Below are 20,810 nucleotides of genomic sequence, written 5' to 3'. Positions count from 1 at the left end.
TAAAAGTATTGACTCTTTCAACTTAAGTGTTACTTTAATAAGCAAGTGAAAATTGTGTGGGAGTGTGCCCACTTCAAACAGGTCATATGATGCCAATAATACATTTTCAAATGCAAAATGCATCATCTAGCAACATATTCTGTAGTTGATCAACTCATAAAGTCATAAAATCGCACATGGTAAAATAGTCTATATATGAAATACCAAAAATCCAGCTGTGAACAAACATGAAAATGGAAACAAGGTAATATATAGGCTAAACATCTTTGTCTATTACCTTTGTATAGCTAAGTCAATAAGAGGAGCATGCAATCAACGTAACATTGCCACAATTTTACATTAAACAACAAAAGCAATCAACTCAAAACAAATGTATGTGCTGTTCGTCACCACAAATTAGAACCATGTAATGTACCTTGTAAATGATATGGCTTTGTGCAATTTTTCACCATCTGTAAAATCACAGATGAAATTGTTTTTGTAAAATAATATATCAATAAATGTCATGCCAAAAATTATTGAGATTCTGCTCTACATGCGCTGTTTCCTACATGCCAGATTGTGCTAATTGTACATCATCCTAAAAAAAATATCAGAGGTCTTTCATAGCATGTACACACATCCCGGGACACATGTGCTCAATTCCATCACCCTACTTTATATAAGGTATATGTGCACATTTTTACATTTCTCTTCATATAAGAATATTGTCCATTAATAAATTAGGGATAGTACAAGGACTTCAGGGAGGGAAACAAAGGTGGATGGCATAAGTTAAAATATGTTGCCTGCTCTATGTAAAGCGATCTGAATTCATCTTTCTGAGTTTGGGCGGCAGGTGTCCGTCCATCCTGCCTCCTCCTCCACCAGCCAGTCGCTGCAGTTTGGGAGGTAAGTCCGCCACGGACTTACTCATGTGCTCCGTGTTGATCTTGGAGACCTTACCCATCAGCTTATCGTCAGAGACGCCTGGAACAGAGCTGATTCGCTGCAGCTTCATGGGCAGGTCTCCAAAGCTGTAAGTCATCTCTGAGGTGGTGGAGCTCATCCTTAGTAGCTTCTTGGGCAGGTTTTCCCGCCCTGTGATCTTCTGGAGCTTGGCGGACAGCTTGTTGGTGCTGTCATTGTCCTCCAGGGTCTCCAGGCAGTCCAGAGAGCTGTTCTTCTCCCCACTGTTGCACAGGGAAGGAGCCATGAGGGGCGAGGAGAGGAGCAGAGCCTCTTCCTGCTCCTTCACGCTGTATGGAGTGGTGGGCACCTCGAATGTAGCGTGGAACTGAGAGTAGTCCACCTTGAAGAAGCCTTCCTCCAAGGAGATAACCGGGAAGAAGCGGTGTCCCCACAGAACCTCATCCTCGGTGTAAGACGTCCTCGCTTGGCAGGTCATCCCTAAAAAAAAAGAAGAAGAAAAACACATGTAAAAAGACCGACCATTGAACGGATAAATTGTCAGATTTATTTCTTGGCACGGACCCTGTAAGGACTGAAGATGAAGTGTTTCATGACTCAACAACAAAGCCCTGATTTAATTATATGATTGGCATCGTTCCATAATAATGAACAAAACACTATTTACCAGGATTCTTGCCATTTCACATCACAAAGTACTTAACGTATTACTAAACCAGCTGCCTAAATACAGCTTGATTGATATTTCTTTTTTCCAAATGTGATGTGTATTACTCATTTCCTGCCTAAATTGAAAGATAATTACAAGTTATTTGAATATGTTTTATAAGAATGGCTATTTATTCATTTTATAAAAAATGTAATTCTGAAATTCATGTTAATAAGGAACTGTCAATGCATTTTTTTAATATGAATATCAAAGAATATATATTTAGTTTGTATTTAGTTTTTTTCTGTTTTGTTTCGCTGAGCTCATTCATTAGTGCATTTTTACTTTCTTACTAAAATATCACATATTAGCAATTTTATAAAGAAATCTTCAGAATTAACAGGAATTATATTTATAGTGTAAACATATTTAATGAAGCAACAAATGGGTCAATGTGGACTAATTATTGCAGCTCTAACATAACGTATATCAAAATGTAATTCAATTGAATATATCGGTCCCTTCAGCACCGATACCCGATCCAACTATTTCAGTCGGTATCCGCCCGGCGATATCTTTAACTGACCGACCCACAAACTACAGAACTGTTCAGAACAAAGGTCTTCTCCACATCACCTTTCGTGCTACTTAACAGTTCAGTCCACACCTTCAGCATGGCTGGTACAGCCACAAAAGATGAAGGGTAAGATAATCAAATTGCTGGAACCCACAAGAGTTGCAGGCTCCCTGCTGGCTGCAGGCAAAGGCTTCAGGAGGTCGAGCTCACACTACATTTTCATTTGAGCTTTCTGACACAAGAAAGGAAACACAATTAAATCTAAAACACAAAAAAGCTACATGAAGTATCCGTTACATGCCATTGTTAAGCAGGACAAAAGCCCAAGTGAGTCTGAAAATTTAGTTAAAAGCATTCAATTCTGTTTTTGCTAACTACAAATTAAAATGAGGTATCCTATTTTCCATTTTCTGGGTTTGTGTGCCTACCCGTTAAGTGTGCTCTGCAAATTCGGCACAAGATAAAGGAAGAAGAGAATGATCCCTCAAAGGAGACTCCGAATTAAATCCCTTCTTTTAAAAACCCACCTCACATCTTCGGAAACAAATCAAGGCAAATCCTGAGCTTTAAAGAAATGATCGACAAAAAAAGTTATTGGATTCTTATTAGTGATAACTCATCACCACTATTGTGTAGCTGCTATTGCATGTGCATTACACCATACTACATTGCTCACAGCAAAGCTCCATCCATCTTGGCATAGTTAATATTCTGATGAAAACACAACTTTAATTTCTTACTGAAAGTGAGCATGGCAAATCTCTAATTCGGTTCACATCTTAAACAAAACACTAAATTGGTTTTATCTGTCCCAAAAGCCCTTATTTTAGCATAGCGAAATGGCTGGGGGCACTCTTGTTAAGACTTGTTGAAATCCATTAGGAAATCAGTGACGGCAGTAGCTTATTATCAAATGTTTTAATTACCAGCTTAATATTGTTCTGGCAGCGACAGTTGGGTCAAAACTAGGATGAAGCGATCGCTCACAGTGAGACACCGCTGCTGATTGTGAGGATGTCATCATCGAAACTAGAGGCATCTGTGATTCCACCCTATTCCCAAGGTCATAAAATAATTCGCTGATAACAGCTCGGTACACAATCGCAGATGTGCAAGAGACTGCACATCAAGTGCGTTCTGGGTATTCACAAGATTACTTCTGCACTATTGCTTTGCAGTCCCGGAGCCTTTGGGCATATGGAAGTGTGTTGCAGTGAATAAAGCGAGCAAAGCTAATGAGAACTTTAGGGCCAAAGCGATTGAGACTTAAGTGTGAATGGAAATGTTATTGCATTGTGAGCCTTTTAAACTGCCTCCAGCCAAAACAAAGTCACCATTTGATCATTAACAGGTTGCACTTAGTGATTCTGGTGTAAAGTGCTCTGTGTTTTGATTTTAAAACAGCTGCTTAACCACCACCAGAAGTCAGCCAGACTTACTTTATTGCATAGCGCAGTCGATGCTGCAATGTTGACTGGGCATCCATACAGTAAACACAGGGCTAGGACGTCAATAGCTACTTTGCTGGTGCATGATCAGGAAAAAGGTTGGAACACGTGAAGTGAAATTGTGCCTGAGGCAAAAGGTTCCTACAGTAATTCGCAAGACCCAAATAGCTTCATCTTACATGCATTAATAATGCTCTATTGTTCCTGCAGATGGTGTAGGAGTTACTGTAAGACCTCAGTCTTTAGAAAGACATGAACCCTGCTGGCCGGGGGCTCGATCCCTCATCAACCTGTTTCCCCTTCCAGAGCCACCCAACCCAACACAAAAAGAGGAAGAAATCTCACTGCTGGGGATGGTCTAACTAACTATACAAAATCTTCAAAAACTAACAATGGCACTAGACTAAATCATGGCCGTTAATGTGCATTTACTTCCTATACATAATCCATGAGCTGATGCCTGATCCGTTGCATAATCATAGACATGGTTGCATCACATATGTACAATTTTGTTGATGAAAACCAGCGGCTCTGCAAAAACCTACATCTATATGGCACGCAGTATAACACACAGCAACAATAGTGAACTGTGTTCCTCAACTTCCACTCAGCCAATGACAGTTAGCAACGTGATAGAAATGTTCTCATTACGTGGAGAAACATGTTAGTCAGAGACCTTGCGATCAAACAGAGAACAGTGTAGCAGCTAAAAATAGCAAAAAAACATTAAAACCAGATTAATATATCTTCTCCACTCGCTGAATGTAATTCCTAAAAGAATCCAGTCAAATGAGAATACCATATCGGTGTGTGTTTTGTATTACTGGCAAAGCTTATGTAACTCAAAAACACACGCCTGCCCAGCACTCAGTGTTTCTATGGAAACAAAACTGTAGGAATGTGTGCATGTGACAGCCATAAACCTCTTCACTGCTGAGTTTGGTCAAAAGTAACAGTGACAACACAAAACAAAAGTCTCTCTCTCAGATCACGACATCCAAACTCAACTCAAAATGGATTTTTCCATTAAATCATTCCTGTGGCTCCAGAGTCGGGCCAAAAATGTTTTTACTGTCTCTGAAACGTGACCTTTTATGACACACAAGAGGTAAATCACACACTGACTTGGAGAAACAACATTAGTGTCCGATCTCTGCTGCTGTTTGCGGCTGGAAACATGCAACTGAAGGGCGTTACACCAGTGAGGTAGAAACACCCCAGATGTGTGGTGTGCAGTGTTTTCACAGCCAGTTAGAGGTGTTGGCATCATCAGTTAACATACAGTATGTCAAGAAAGTTAAATCAAAACAAGCACACACAGCTTCCGTTATTTTCTGGACATGCTTTTTATACTCCGTAGGTACACCTGGATATGTCTCTTTTTTTGGGATTTTTTGTAATGCGTTTGCCTCTCAAAAGGAGCGCTGCGGTAACAATGTCTCCGTCTTTAACCAATCGACCGTCACACCTGGCTATATCCACTATAATAGCAAATTATAACATTAATATACTGGCCTGAAATTACATCATTACTCACATTAACTTTTTATAAACATGAAAAACAAGATGCTTTTTTCGTCTTACTGTTTTCCATCGTCTTTTGAGACAATTACCTGATTCTAATCCAATGGCTGTATTGGCTTTAAGCCCTTAGTTTATATGAAAGGTTAAAAATCACAAAGATAAAATGAGATCATCTATGATTTTGTAACCAAAATGCAAAACAAATGCCATTTTTAACTGGATGTACTGCTTCTCTTTTTTTATTATACTATAGTAAGTTATACCTTTGGGTATTGCATGTTGGAGAAAAAACTATTTAAAGGATTTTTGTAGTTGGATTTTTTATTTTTTATTTCTGATGATATTTTATAACCCTAACCCTATGTTGTGTATATGTATATATATATATATATATATATATATATATATATATATATATATATATATATATATATATATATATATATATATATATATATATATATATATACATATATATATATATATATATATGTATATATATATATATATTATATGGTGATCTGTTTCCCTCTATGACTATGAGTATAAACCAATACAAATAAATCCCAAATCGATGGAGTGGCCCTTCATAATAAAACAATGGACGTAACAATACCACCTTGAGTAATGTTCTAGTTCTGTTTTGCTATATCACGCATGTTACAATGTATGTTTCATGGTCAAATAAACACAGTGTTGTGTGTTACAATAAATCCTTTTGCAAATAATGAAAATACTGCATTCAAAAATGACTTAAAGCTGCACTAATCAATAATTATACATTAAAATGTGTAATGTGAAAGGGTCACTTGTTGTAACCAACCACAGAAAAAGGCTGTCTTTGCAGTTCCCTGTAGCTCTGCAGAACATTTCTTTTGAATGTATCAGTAACTTAACTGTTATGATTCACTCTCATCTTTCGCATCAGTCATTTCCAGCAGCAGCAGGAGTGAAACAACTCTGACAAACCCACTGTACTGTACACTACCTGCACCAAACAGACACGGTTATAAACTAGCTGGGGAACACAGGAGCATTTAGCAGCTAAAGAGCCATATATATATATATATATATATATATATATATATATATATATATATGTGTGTGTGTTCTGTCTACTCAAGACTTGCTGGAGACCTTTTGACCTTAACAACGTTAAAATGAAGTAAATAGTGGACTTCCATTCCCCAGGTGGCCAGAAACACAACTATGATAGATTGCTAATGTTGCTCTATGCCTGCACGAGATACTTAGCCACCTTTTTGCTAACATATTTGCTATAACAACTGTGTATGATTTAGATATGTCAATGTTGTGTCATAAATCAATACCGCCGTAAGTAACAGAAACAAGTATGAGAGTAAAATGTACTTAAATATTAAACCATTTATGAAATTGATTGCTGCAACATCTGTATTCGTCAACCTGTCACATTACTGCAGTTTTTCATTTTACATTTTACTGTTCAGAATGAACTCGTATTGTTGCTGTTAAGTAAAAAAATAATGTCTCTCCAATTTGGGGCTTTTCCAACTTTCAGATGGATTAGTGTTTCTCATCTCACCTGATCATTTATAATTAGTTTTTACATCTATTACAAATTAATAAAACCTGAAAGGGAAAATAAGAATTACAATCAAATTATGAACAAATAACTTGTTCAATATATTATCTAATGATGTGTTGTTTTCATAAAGCCCAAGAAGCAAAAAGGAAAACCATACAAAACATCTTGTAGATCAACAAACTTGTTATTAAAGTAGAAAGGATATGCAACGGCAACACAAAAACTACAGAATAAATACTGAAAATGAATATTGCAAAACTAATAATAATTACTAATAATGTTACATATCTAGAGCTGCTCCATGACATCTCCATCTATTTTTTTCATGAAAGTATACCTTCAGAATAAAGGTTCGGCTGAACGGATTGACTGGCCAATGCAAATCTTAATCCTACACAAGTGTAAAATCCCATCAAAAGTCCCTCATCGCTGAAGTTCACCAGGCAGTTTACTGCTTTCATACTGTGTGCAATAACTATGTGACAGCATGAGGGGCATTAGAATAATCCTCTGCTGAATCCACAAATTCAAGACAGATGTAAAAAAAAAGCATCTCATTGAAGGTAACTTCAGAGAGGATAGAAAAGCATAAGAAACGTGTTCTGCCATCTCTGCATCAATCATGTTTTTAAATGAAATCTCCAGGCATAATCATGAAAATCAAATATTGTTGTTTTTCTTTAGTGAATGAAGTGGACCTTGGGAATGACGACACAGCACTGAGATGGGATGTCTGTCTGGAGATTACAGGTGCTCTATCTGCACTGTACAGTGTTAGGCAATATTTCACAGACTTTTATCTGATTCAATTATGGACTGAAAAAAAGGCAAAGAGGCAGAAAGTGTCAAGAATAAACTTTGAAATTTAGAAGCCCAAAAGCCATCTCAGCTTGAGACTCTACATAAATGCACTTTCCTTTGATAACACAGAGCTGTTTGCTTCTCAGGTCCAACAAAGTGATGCAGCCGTGCAGTCAGCAGAGTGGCAGCGGAGATAAAATGGGTTCGTTGGGTGTTGGAAAAGAAAAGCACTGTAAACTCTGAGGCAGCCTGCTGCCAGTGTTTCTTGATAGTATAGCTATAAAAAAGAAAAGAAAAACTAGCCGAGGTAGTATTCACTGACTCTCCTCAAAAGGAGCTCATCCAGTTGTAGAAGGATCATATCCGTTTGGTGCCTGGCTCAATCAAATTCTCAGCTGCAGATCTGCACTTGACACAGTGAGGACAGAGAGAAGTCGAGGGCCAGGCCCGAGAGCAGAGATCTATTTATTGCTGCTCTGTCACACCATCTAGGCGGAGTCTCAAGCTAGATTTTCTTAAATTGGTGCTATTATATCAGAATCAGAACCATTTATTGCCACGTATGTTTTCACATACAAGGAATGTGTCTTGGCGGATGGTGATATGATTCAACTACTGAAGGAACCAAGCAAGTGATACTCAAAATTGACGGGAAAAGTTAAGGTTAAGTCAAATGACTTCTCGAGATGAACTCTTAAAATGTGAATCACTGAAAGGGGAAGGTGGACATCAAAGAGTATTTCGCAACCTTGTATTTTGTAAAATAATCACAAATATCCTCCGTCTGTCTCTCTTTCTGTCTGCCTCTTATTCTTTCACGAAGTCACCCAAATGGACACACACACACGCGCACGTGCGCGCAAGCACAGACACGCAACATTGCAGTGCTGTCAGCAAAGTCCCCTGACAGTCTATCACACAACAGCTCAAGTGTTGTGTATGAGAATGCATGCAAAAACATGTGAATCTGGATGCTGCACATACAGAGCACCGCCACGCAACACCATCCAAGATTCATCCTGCTCTCAATGTCGGGCACTCGCTGCGGCCAAGGATGTCCACAAAATGTCTTTGTTGCATTGCTGGATTGTGAGGAGCAGCAATTAATTTGAGACAATTATCCTTTTTTTCACATCGCAAAACAGGAATTCCCCTTTGTCTTGTTCTCGGATCGGTGTAACAACATTCTAAGCTGCTGCGCCGACTGGGGTACTGTAAAGCTGAAGGAGAGGAGAATATAAGGATGCTGGGGGGGGGAAGCTTACGAAGAGAGGAACATCCAATTCACAGGTCTGAATAATGTGGTTCTGAGTAGTTTGGCTTTTTACAACTGACTCGTTACTCTGTTCAATGTTAGGACAGAGTAATGGACAAAACAATACCGACATATAATAGGGTAAAAACAATCAAATTGTCATACAGATACTGCTACTGTGGCCACAAGTCCTGTCTGATAATCTGTTTCTATGGTGACCACCATCAAGTGGTAAAGTGTAGAGAAATCCACAAGCATTCAGTGACCTGTTTTTCACAGTTTTACTTTTTCAAAGATGGAAATAAGTCCCCTCCCTCGGTTAAATACTGTTTTCCAATGAGATCCATTTGTGAAGGCGGCTTCGACTTGTTTGCAGCTCTGATGTTGATTCCACATACAGCACCGGCTGAGCAATGAGAGCAAGGAGGAAGCTGATGGAGGGAAAAGGCAGGGGAAGCGCACTGCTGTGGGGGAGGGGAGAGTCTGGATGCTGAGGCAATTGTTTGAGTGTGGAGGCTGTTGAAAAGGGAAGGGATTCGGAACAGGGGCTGCCAACCATCTCCACACAAGGTGGGATGTCAGGCAGGCCATAGGAACATATGGCAGTAGGCCATTAACTCAGCCAGGAGAGCACATATTACCAAGTGAAGGCAATCTCAATACTGCTGTAAAGGGAACCAGTTGAGCATAACAGCAATTGATGGATTTCCTTGAGGCCAAACGACCACTATTGGTCATATAGGAAAACTCCCATGGCACACACACCAAATGGAGCTATGAATTACTTTCTCCTCATTTCGTATTGAATGCAGAAATCAAAAAATCCTTTTCTCTCCATAAAACAGACCGAGTGAGTGAGAGCCCTAATCTCATATTGATCTCAAGTATTAAACCTACTTAAGTCATGAAGGGGAGTTATAGCTGAAAGTGAGACACAAAAGAGGGACTTCTAAGCCTGAAGAGATCTCAGACGTAGGTGCTGCTAATGAGGAGTAACTCGCTGGTAAGAAACATCCCTCTTGTTCTATCAAGTCCGTCACTTAAGTGTGAGAGCAGATTTTTCCAGTAAATTCGAGCACGTCTGAGTGACAAAAACAGACAGAGAGTAGAGTCCCAGAGGAGGGTTGTTAGAAGACAGGTCTTAAGAACAGCATGTTCATGTGGCTCTGTGTTTAGGCCGCAGGATTGATTCACCTGCACTTAAGAGACGGTCGCAGCCCAACCAATCAATGCCGCCAGTGACCGACACTGCAAGTGCATCCCGACCTTCCTCATGGCCTCTTAGGCAAGTGGAGCTACAATTTTATCTCAATTATGGCCATGTAACCCTTTGCCCCGAGTGTCCATCCTCCATCTAGACAGAGGTTAATATCGAAGTCTAACAGTTTGTGTTCTTAATTACTAAAAACAGCATGCGGCGCACGTCTTCTACGATGAAGACAACCAGGACCAAGTCAATTATTTCTAACTCGTCTCAGCGTGACAAGAAGGCTGAGGCATTATTGGTGAATGCATTTCAGGTGACTTGGTCACAACAGTTCATCCCAGGTCTGCCACCACACCTCTTCTGCTGGTGATTTATTGCCATCCAGCACGGACTTGACAAATCCCTAAAGACACAATTACCTTGCTGCCCCTAGGGAAGCCAGCACAGTTCATCTAAAAGGGATAATGAATCCAGGATGTCATAGCCGGTTCACTGCAATGCCCATTATGTGGAGTTCATCCCCAGAGCAATTATTGTATGTACAGTAGACATAAGAGGGAAATCTCACAGATGCGTTCCTAGAATACCCGTTTGTTTGTCTAAAATTAGTAAAGCTAATTTCAGCCTTATTCAAAGCAGCATGCAAGCTCCAGCAAACAGGGCGGCTCTTGTGCAGAGTGTAGTGAGTTTATCAGCAGATGCCAATATCTAGGAGGTGGACAAAATAGCATGAACACTTTTATAATGTAATCAAATCCAACAGTCTTGCAACAAATCTTTTGTGGAGCTAAAGTTCAGTTCATTTGTAAGACTTTGTGAGGTGTTGACTCGTCTCTATGGTCATTTTGAGGGTGTATTTTATCTCATTGTTGTAATGAACTTATGTTGTAAATACAACTACAATATAGATATGCATTATACACTCTACTATAATCCAGTACACCATAATGGAGACTCATAAAATGTCATACTAATATTTTTAGGACTATTGGAATATATTTCATTTGAATATATACACCTTCATAATTGTATACCCATTCCATAATGATATAATGTACAAAGTATTACTTAAAGCAAGCCTCTGAAATCATTTAAATGTAAAAAAAAAAAAAAAATACAATCCTGACAAGGAAGATTCTTTACTCAAGTAAAAGTACCATAATGTAAATACTCCATTGCAATTAAAAGTCTTGCAATTCACACATCATGTGCTTTACCAGAAAGATTACCAGGAAAGTGTATTAGTATATCATTCTATTTAGGTCCATACTTGTGTGTATTTAAGCCTCTTTGCAATACTGCTAACATTATCCATATTTGTCATGCTGAAATATTCAAGGCAGGTAGCTGAAAAATGTTCAGTGCCGTTGATGAAGTCAAATGAAATAAACGCATGAAATACATTTTAACAAGTGAGCTGTAAGGTATCCAACACGGGGCTTACGGCTACAGGTGGAGCTCAGCTGGGACAGACACTTCTCTCCAGAGTTCTCACCCTGAGCACAATAGTTTTAATTAGAAACCCCTGCTCTCACCTGATCTGCAGCCTCAGCTTCCCCAATGAACCCACTTTAACTCTTTGACAACAGGGACAGCTGCACCATGAAGGGAGGACACACTCACGGTGTAATGACTCAGAATGAATTATGGTCAGTCTCTCCAGAGGACAGCACAGTCCTGGCTCATATCCGGGGTTCACTTGCGCCACTGTTTACTAAAGCTCTGACGTCAGGCGACCCCAGACCTCCGGGACGAGGACCTCTTACTCATATGATTGAAACTATTAGGCCTCCGGCACAATAGAACGTTCTCCATTTTCAATTCAATTACTGCTGCTGCTGATAAAACACAGATCGGGCCATGACTGCTCCGCTAATCAGTTGCAATAGACATTTCAAATGAATTATGCTGACTGGCTGGACGGGGGAATTATTATACTTAATTTAATTTCTAAATATACAATGTATGTATATTTGTTGCACAACAGTTACTTAATTGAAGCTATGATGATTGTCATATAACAACATTATTGTTAGTCAGGTAATTACTTTTTTATTGACCTGAACAGAGTGGCAAGAGTCTCTTTAATGCATTGTTTTAAATAAACAATGAATCTATTTGATCGTATATTATTCTGGATCCATCAATGCACATCAATTTAAATTATAATATTTTCAGATATTTCCCTTAAAACTTGAATATGACACAGGTCTAAACACAGACTTCATTTAAAAGAAAGAGTGGCACAATGTCAAATACTAAGCATACAGGTAAGCAATTCATTATTCAAAGCTGATCTCTCCAGTCAATACTGCATTTATGCACACATGAATAAACATTACCAGTGGATCCAGTCTATATGCAACTAACCCCCTGCCACCCACACTCATTTTAAAATGAGCAGATAGCTGAGATATTCTATTTTTTATTCCATAACACTGCCTTGTAGCAGTATGAAAAAGAGTGGGCTGACATCTTTCAAAATAATCAAAATCAACACAAGACTTTATCGAGGAGAAGAGACTTTTCCATCTTTTTTCCATCATTTGCCTCATAACCTAATCAAGAGATGAAGTGGGACGCTGGGTTTTGTGTACATCACACATTCAGCGGAAAATCATTTAGAAACATGGGATTATTAGTTAGTTCAGTAAGCAGCGAGTGTTTGCCTGCGGTACGAATGTGCTGTCACCAAAAGAGTGAAATAAAGTTGAACTGAAGATTCTCTGACCAAAAAAATGAAAACATTTAAAAAAAAAACAACAAGACAGCATGGTTGTATCATAAAGTTAACTTCTTAAAAAAAACATGTCAACTTTGCTAAAATAAACACATCTAAATATGACTTTTTTGCAGCGTGTTATGCATTTCACGGCAACTGTGATGATCACACAGCACACATTTGCATGAAAGTCACATCTCTTTGAAAAGAAAATGGTTTTGTGTTGATGATTCAGTTTATCTCTGAATTATTGCTATTCGTGGCTGATAAATAAATTTAAAAACACTTTGAGCTGGTGAAGATTTGCGACCATGTGAAACCCCAAACACTATACAAAATGTCAGGGCTGACAAACCTCTTTCTGTTGAATGAGTTCCTCACTAAATAAATCATCAGCTTATTTATGTTTGTTGCTTATTATTTCTTTAAGCTGAAAACGTCCTGGTCTTAAATTATATAATACACGTTAGATTAGATCTTCATCATACGGGATCTGCAGCATTCAGATAGGAGTGCTGTGGTGTAACTGCATCATGTACAAATCAGACACTGAAAATCATTACACTGATTAGTTTCATGGATGGAGGAACCTAAACGTCTGTTGCTGGCAGCTACAGTTTATTTTGGGTTCCCAAGAAACAGCTCCACTAATGAACAGATTGCCTCTGGCTTGGTGTTTAAGCCTCTGCAGTGTTGAACAGCATTACTGGTGTAAATGGGACACTTATCTAAACTTCTGATGTATTTCAAGATGGAATGTAGTAGTTCTGAATCATCTGATGAGTCAAAGTCAGGTCAAACTCTGTTGTGGTACATTGGAAGAGACCGTGCAAATCTATCAATATGTTACTATATACAAATTTGCAATATACAAATATTTTTCAACATATATTCAGAAGAGGTCCTTTGGTAGATAGAAATAATTAAATATATTATAATTGGATTCCTTTTAGCTGCTCCTGGTATTGTGAATGCTGGCTCACTGTGACATTAAGCGCATTTCCATACTACTTTTATGCACATTTTGAATTTGTACATAAACAAGAGTCCCCCCAATTCTAAATATTGCAAAACATTTTTTTTATTTTTGACTGACGGGGAAAAGTTGGAGTATCAATAAAAAAGTGTTGCTATAAAATATAATGGAAAACAGACTTGGCATAAATAAATCATAACGCACAGTACATGAAGCATGTAACTTAAATGTTCACTGAAGCTTCGGATTGATTGAGGTGACATGAGTCTATGGAACTGTTGTATGGGAATGTTCTTTTAATTACGTCATCCTCTCCTTCTGCAATGGTCTGTTGGAAACAGGCTGGAGAATTAATGCCACTAGCTAAGTAAACACAATAAATTAGCTTTTTCAGATTTCCTGGAAACTTCCTAGAAAAATGCATCAAATGCTGTATGACAAAAACTCCAGAATGTGCATCCGGTTGCTTTTTGCAGTATTCAATCCAGCATACTTTTCTGGGTGTTCCAACACATTGAGACAGGAAATAAACTGCAGAGTTTGAATATTGTCAGCTTTAAGAAAAAGTATATCATTGATATATAAATTCTATATAAAACTCTTAGTCGCCTGCCTCTGTCTCACGGCCCCTACACAGCCTTCAGCAAGCCCCACTATGCTCTGCTCCTCCGCTATAGAAGCACACAGCAGGGTCTGTGGGCCTGACTATATCGCTGGCTAGCAATCAACCCCCGCAGACAAGCGCTCCCTGAAACTCATTTGTGGAGCTTTCTCAACTCCGATAACATTGAGAACATTTTACAATTGGCCATCATAATCATTTTCGTAGAGCTGCAAATATTAAAAATCTACAACGTTTATTTCTTGCCCCCAAAAATGATCCGAAGTAGTTTGAAAAAACATACAGTAATTGTGAGAAGAAGAAAAAAAACACCCAAACTACGTCATTCAGACCAACAAAAGCGAGCACTGCCGAGTCGCTCCTCTCTGGCCTCATTCTAAGTACCGGTTTACGTCATACTTAGGCCAACATGTGCAGAATGAATCGAGCAGCTGAGACGGATGGGATACTGACACTGACATGTAACACCTGTGCTTTTCTTTTACTTCTCTTTTCTATCCTTTTTATGACAAGAAGAAATGGTCTTTGAAATAAAAGCCAATAAAAGTTACAGAGTTCCATAGTGTTTTGTTGCTCTGTTACGTAGTACCTCTACTTAATTAATAGAGTTGGCAACGTGTTTTTTCTATGGTATCAGTGCTCAATGTATGGGAATCCTATTACTGGGCTGGTAAGGGTGGATTGTACAATGAACATACAATGTGCAAGACTTTGACAAGAGACCAGATTGTTGATTTCATCTGACACGCTCAAAGTGAACATTTGCAACTTTCGAATTGTTAAATATGTTGATAAAAAGCATAGTTTGGTCGCTGTTTCAAATAAGCAGCATATTAACAGAATGTCTTGTGCACACAATAATACATATCATATAATAATTGAAAGATAGAATATTGAGTTTGTTCAGCAGACATACTACAAGTGAGCAGATGTTACTGCACTGCGGACTCTGTGAGAATGCATAAACGCTATAAAGATCTAGTAGGCATTTATTTTTGTCACAAAATTTGAATTTCTTTTACAAATTGTATTGATCATCAATGTTCACTGGGCTGCAATCATTACTTGTTATTCACTCTGGCCGTGTTCAATTCCTCTTTCGTTATCCGAACACATGCCATGCCTGCAATGCACAAATAATGCAGGAGTAACTCAGCTTGGTGTTATTGTGCTGAGACTCACATCAACAGAGTAACAGGGGGATAACATGCTCACACACAGAGCCTTACGTGCATATTTGCTCTGTAGACAATGACACTGTCGTAACTCCATACTTGTTGGGGAGTGATGCGATTTGTGTTGCTCTTATTGATTGTTATTGTGTCAGACAGTATCTCTAGTGCTGTTAACTCAACCAAAACGTGTTACTACTGGCTTCTTATTTGTGCTTTTCTTTCTTGCAGCTATTGTGTTTTGCAGGACTGCACAGTGCAGTGCAGTGTAGTACAGTACATTAATTGCAACGTAACGCAAAGCCAATTCCTCCACAGCAGCACAACATCTTGCGTAAGAAAACCAAACTCAATACCACAAAGCCACAACTGGCATTACGTCAGAAGCAAAGCTGCAGCTTCCAGACATCGTACTTGTCTCATTTGGATGGTGCATATTACTCAGGTGGTGATCAAAAACACATTGGCTCCTCTTCAAAAGGAATAAGAAATAGCTCTAGCTTTTTTTATACAATGTAGAGGTTACAGCTAAATGGAATAATTATACACATGTGCTGTTCTAAGATAATACTGTTTTCTGTTTTCTTGTGCATAAAGAGAACTTCAGTCAATCCAAAATATGATATATAATGAATGCAGAACAAAAGGTTATTGTGTCAAAAAGGGTCCACTGCTGTGTGTTCTTGTCTAGTAGAAAGGACACAGAGAGAGTGATTGTGTAGTTTTAATATGTCGTGGAAAGTACTTTAACTTGTGTTCCAGACAACGGTTTTCCACACATAACAAAACAACAATAACCACAACCTAGATCTGGGGAGTTGGGCAGCTTCTTCACTAGTAAACACCAAGCCTCATAAATATTTCATCTTATTCTTTCTCTGCTGTAACACCTGTTCTGGCACTTCTTGGTACAGTAACGCCTCCGTGTGCTTTTCACATTTCAGAAGAGATCCTCCTTACTACCACTCCACGTTGTCAACAAAGCAATTTAATTTAACGTTCAGCATCACATGTTTGCCTGTTGTATTACTGAAATTGTGTTATGATTCCTATACCATAGGAATAAATAAAAAAAAACTAAGTTTAGGTGCAGTGCTGCAACCCTGAATACTCAAGGAGAGGTTGCCATGGAAACAGAGTTACATTGGCCAGGAATGAAAGCATCTGAGGATTTAGACTTTCACTGTACATCAATTTTTAACCATAGATTGTTTTTACATCAGCCTTTTTCCACCGACTTCACATAACCACAACTGCTTCTCCATGCAGAAATATCTATGACGTACAAATGTGAGCATAACATTCCCAAAACAACCGGTTTAATCAAAACTCTTGTGACTATTATAAATGGACGAGGACACGTGCTTCTGTGACAGTCATTGCCACGCTAAAAATACTTTCTAATATATCAATGATAATTTAGTCACATTGCCACAATGAATATGCCCATACCTTAAAACCAAAGTAACTTGTACACAACAGCAATTTTACAATTACTCTCGTAAAAAAAATACTTTGAAACTACATGTTTACTGGTAATTAATTTGATAAATAGATAATCAACTGAGAAAGAAAGAAAGAAAGAAAGATACTCCAGCTGTTTAAACAAAGTGCAGCACTAAACTCTGACTGCACTCATACTCCATATTGTTTGACATTAACATATATAAGCATACTTAAGAACATGTCAAATCTCATCAAATTGACATAAATGCTTCAGTCATAGACTAAAGAATCTCAAGAATGCAGTTGAGATACGTCTCAACTGCAGAATGACTTAATGGAACAGCACTAAATGATTAAAACCATCTATTAGGAAGTGAAGATCTTTGCTAATTGCTGTGTGCTGTCAGTCTCCCTGTCATATCTCCACATGCTGTTTTCTCTGAACCAAACAATTACAACTGTTCCTCCGTTCATTCAATAATCCTAAAGGAGCTCTCCCCACACTATATCAGCTGTGTCAAATAAACGGTTGGATTCAAAATGACCACAGTGGAGAATTTTACTCGGGGCATTACTCATCTTGTAGAAATGGAATTCCCTAATTCCACAGGGGCCTTAGAAAGCAAATTATTATCCCCTCAGAGAAAAGCAGCCACGAGGTAAATGCTGTACGGCCACAAAGGCGGAGGAATGGAATTTGTTTCAGATGAGAAAAAGAAAATGTATATAGCCTAACATTGACCCTGCTGGAGTTTGAAATGGTTCCACAGCTCTCATGTGGCTTAAATCTTAGCTCTACTTCTCCCAAAACCCAGAAGGTGTTTTACTGCATGGATTAAAAACTGGTTCACTTAATGCCTGCAACATAAAATGAATCATCTACAATGTAGAATGTTCACCGCTGCTATCACTTGTGTCTCTGTATGTGTGCCACAGAAGCAAAAATCAATAAAATGCAATAAAGGCGTCAATAGTGTGTCCATTTGGAAGTATTAACACCTATGATTATCCACGAGATTTGTTGCAGGAATCGATATTTCAGCACCTCAAAACATTGTGAAGACAACATCTTCAGCTGCTGTACATTTAGCCCGCAGCCACAACATGCAGCAAAACAAGCTCTCATATTTAACAGGAGGCCCATACAATGCACGTTTGCTTTCACTCACCTGTAGTCTCTACTATTCCTTCCAGTATCACCACAATTTCAAACTGCTCTGTTTGCATAGACCTCTGGGAGAGGTCGTAAAAGGGGCTTTTGGTGTCAATCACATGGCAGATCGTGAGTGGTGAGACGAGGAAGAGCTGGTCTGCCCCGGTACTGAAACCCACGTCCAGCTCCAACTGATCCAGCGGAAGAAACTCACCCTCAGGCGTCTGGCGAGACTAAGGAAGCGTACAGGAAAAGACAGAGACAGAGATGTTGAGTGGGGGAAGGAAGGGAAAGACCGACTTATCTACAGCACATCAGAGCCTTTATTGGAGCTTTTCACATGGATTGCTATAATTTTCTTAATTGACATTGTCAAGAAAATCCAAATTAGGATGTGATCTGATGTACCACTGGGACATAACATCAAATCCACTGGTTAAAATATCTTGTTTTCTCTGGATTCGTCTCTCTTATAGATATACCTGCTGTGTCAGCACATGGACATTATGAATTATAAAACTGTTAATAATTCAGAAAGATGGATGAAGTGTTCATTGGGGAAAACTGAGTTTATACTTACCTTAACACTTTATAGGAGCCTGTATTTCATTTCCTATATTATTCCTCTATTCCTAAATATTACATAAAAATCGGTGGATATTTGCATTGTAGAACATTTCAAAGTTTGTCTACGTTTAGGACTTTTGTGAAGCCAGGAGGTGGACAGCATGGCAATCCATAGATGGTGTTCTCCTAATATGGAACATCAGCACATTTATACAAGTATTAACACAATAAACAGTGAGCACATGAACATTGTGTTCTTCCCGAGGTCTGATGGACAGAAAGGCCTGTAGGCAAACTTGATGGATTTCCCCCATCAGTTTAGAAAAATATGTCTTTCTGACTTATGGTCTATTTGTATTTGTTTGCAACATTGCAGTCATGTCGTAATGTTAAGAGTGGGCTTGAATGTCAGTGTGTAGGCCTTTCAGCATCAGTTTCTTAAAATAAAAGCGTGGACTGAGACATGATAAACAAAGGGAATAGATCTAAAACAGTCGATGCATCCCGACTAAAAGTAGCATCACTTACTTTCAGCAATTTGCAGCGGATCTGTGCAGAGACCATATGGCTGTTACGCAGGTTCCCGACCCTGAACATGAGAGTTAGTCTTCCATCTCGCATAGAAATCACCGCGTGTTCACTGAACATCAACGTCTCGGCCCTTTTCTTGGGCTGAGACATCTTGATAAACATGCAGCCGATCAAAAAGGCATCGACAATTGATCCGAGGATCGACTGGAAAAGAAAGAGAATGATGCCCTCGGGGCATTTGTCTGTGATGTATCTGTAACCATATCCTATCGTGGCCTCGGTCTCTATGAAGAAGAGAAAGGCTGAAGGAAAGTTATAGACATTGGCCACACATGGAGTGTACTTGTCATTGTGGGCTCTGTTGAGGTCTCCTCTGATGTACGCGATGCACCACCACATCGAGGCCATGAAAAGCCACGCGACTGTGTAGGTGAGGATGAAAATAAATAGATTCCAGCGCCATTTCAAATCTACTAGTGTTGTGAATAAGTCTGAGAGGTATCTACTGGTTTCACCACCCAGGTTCCCATGCTGGACGTTACATCGCCCGTTCTTGTCCACGAACCGCTGCCTCTTCTTCTTTTTCTCGGGGGGAGGCTGGTTGAATCCAGACCCGCTAGATGAGGTGGTCACTACCTGATAATCGTCCCCAAATTTCTTTCGAAGTGCAGACATACTACGATGACAGCAGCGAAATAAATAACAAAGGATTCAGTTATATAAAAAAAGAAAGTCTGATTGTAGTTGCTGCAGTCGTTAATGCCCGTGCGCAATGTCTCCTCTTTGGAAATAAGGCGATAAAAGTCTAGTGTCTTCGCCGCCAGTTAGTCTTGCCCAGTCCGCTTTCGCCACACACTATTGTTGACACTCTACAGCCATGAAATTTCAATAACGGACGAGTAGTTTACAAACCCCGGAGACAGAAGCCATATGAAGAAATAAGCGACCCACACGATATCCAAACGCGCCAGTCACAGTCCAGGTTTGTATCAGTTGCTGCGTCGTGGATTACTCATCGCCCGTGAAGGTTGGGGCTATATCGACCTGTTCGAAACTGTACTCACAGAGTAAGTTTTCATGCGGAAGTTCAAAATCCTTCCACGGCCGAAAGAACACCAATATCTCCGCGTAATTAGTCGCTGGAAACGGTTTCCAGGATGAAACGTCTCTGTGCGCACTTGCGTCTGTGTTGGATATGATTCGGTTTCCAGCCCTTCCTTTGTAATCTGTATACATATGAGATGAGTTGCATCCGAGCATATGAATGTAAAAAATGACGAGATGGAGAAAGACAATCACTGTCCCACTGTCGTCATTTTTGGCTGCGCGCATCGACGCTGGTTAACGGGGCTCTTTTCGGGCACCTCTTCCCTTCTCTTAGAGAAATGTCGACTGGATTCTCATGGCTCAGCAATAGAGATCCACCAGACGCTCTTTTGGCCGCTTAGATCCCTCTTTCCCGTCGATTTCCCTGCGCGGCTCCTGCGCACTTCTACAGCTCCAGTGATGCGCTCACTGTTGCCTAGTGGTACTACAAAGACAGACAATCTGGAGGAGGAGGAGGAAAGAGGGTTCGCCTGATTTGACAGTTTTTTTTTCAAGTGATCAAATATGTGAAACGGCAGCCAATGTCTCATGATGACTTTCAATCACACCAAACGCCACGTTTAGCCTTCAACAGGAG

General features: G+C 39.3%; 1 protein-coding gene across 1 annotated transcript; it reads right to left on the bottom strand.

Moving 5' to 3' along the window:
• Positions 1-793: 793 nt before the first annotated feature.
• On the bottom strand, positions 794-19,801 carry kcnj3a (potassium inwardly rectifying channel subfamily J member 3a; the record flags this gene model as incomplete). The annotated part of the gene is made up of 3 exons (XM_079230849.1): positions 794-1,389; positions 18,045-18,261; positions 19,124-19,801. 3 exons carry the CDS (start codon positions 19,799-19,801, stop codon positions 794-796), a joined length of 1,491 nt encoding a protein of 496 aa, XP_079086975.1.
• Between the last annotated feature and the right edge of the window lie 1,009 nt (positions 19,802-20,810).

This window comes from Taurulus bubalis (genome assembly GCF_910589615.1).
Source record: "Taurulus bubalis genome assembly, chromosome: 15".
NCBI lineage: Eukaryota > Metazoa > Chordata > Actinopteri > Perciformes > Cottidae > Taurulus > Taurulus bubalis.
Note: the sequence above shows the minus strand (reverse complement) of the source record. Positions and strands in the feature narration are given on the sequence as shown.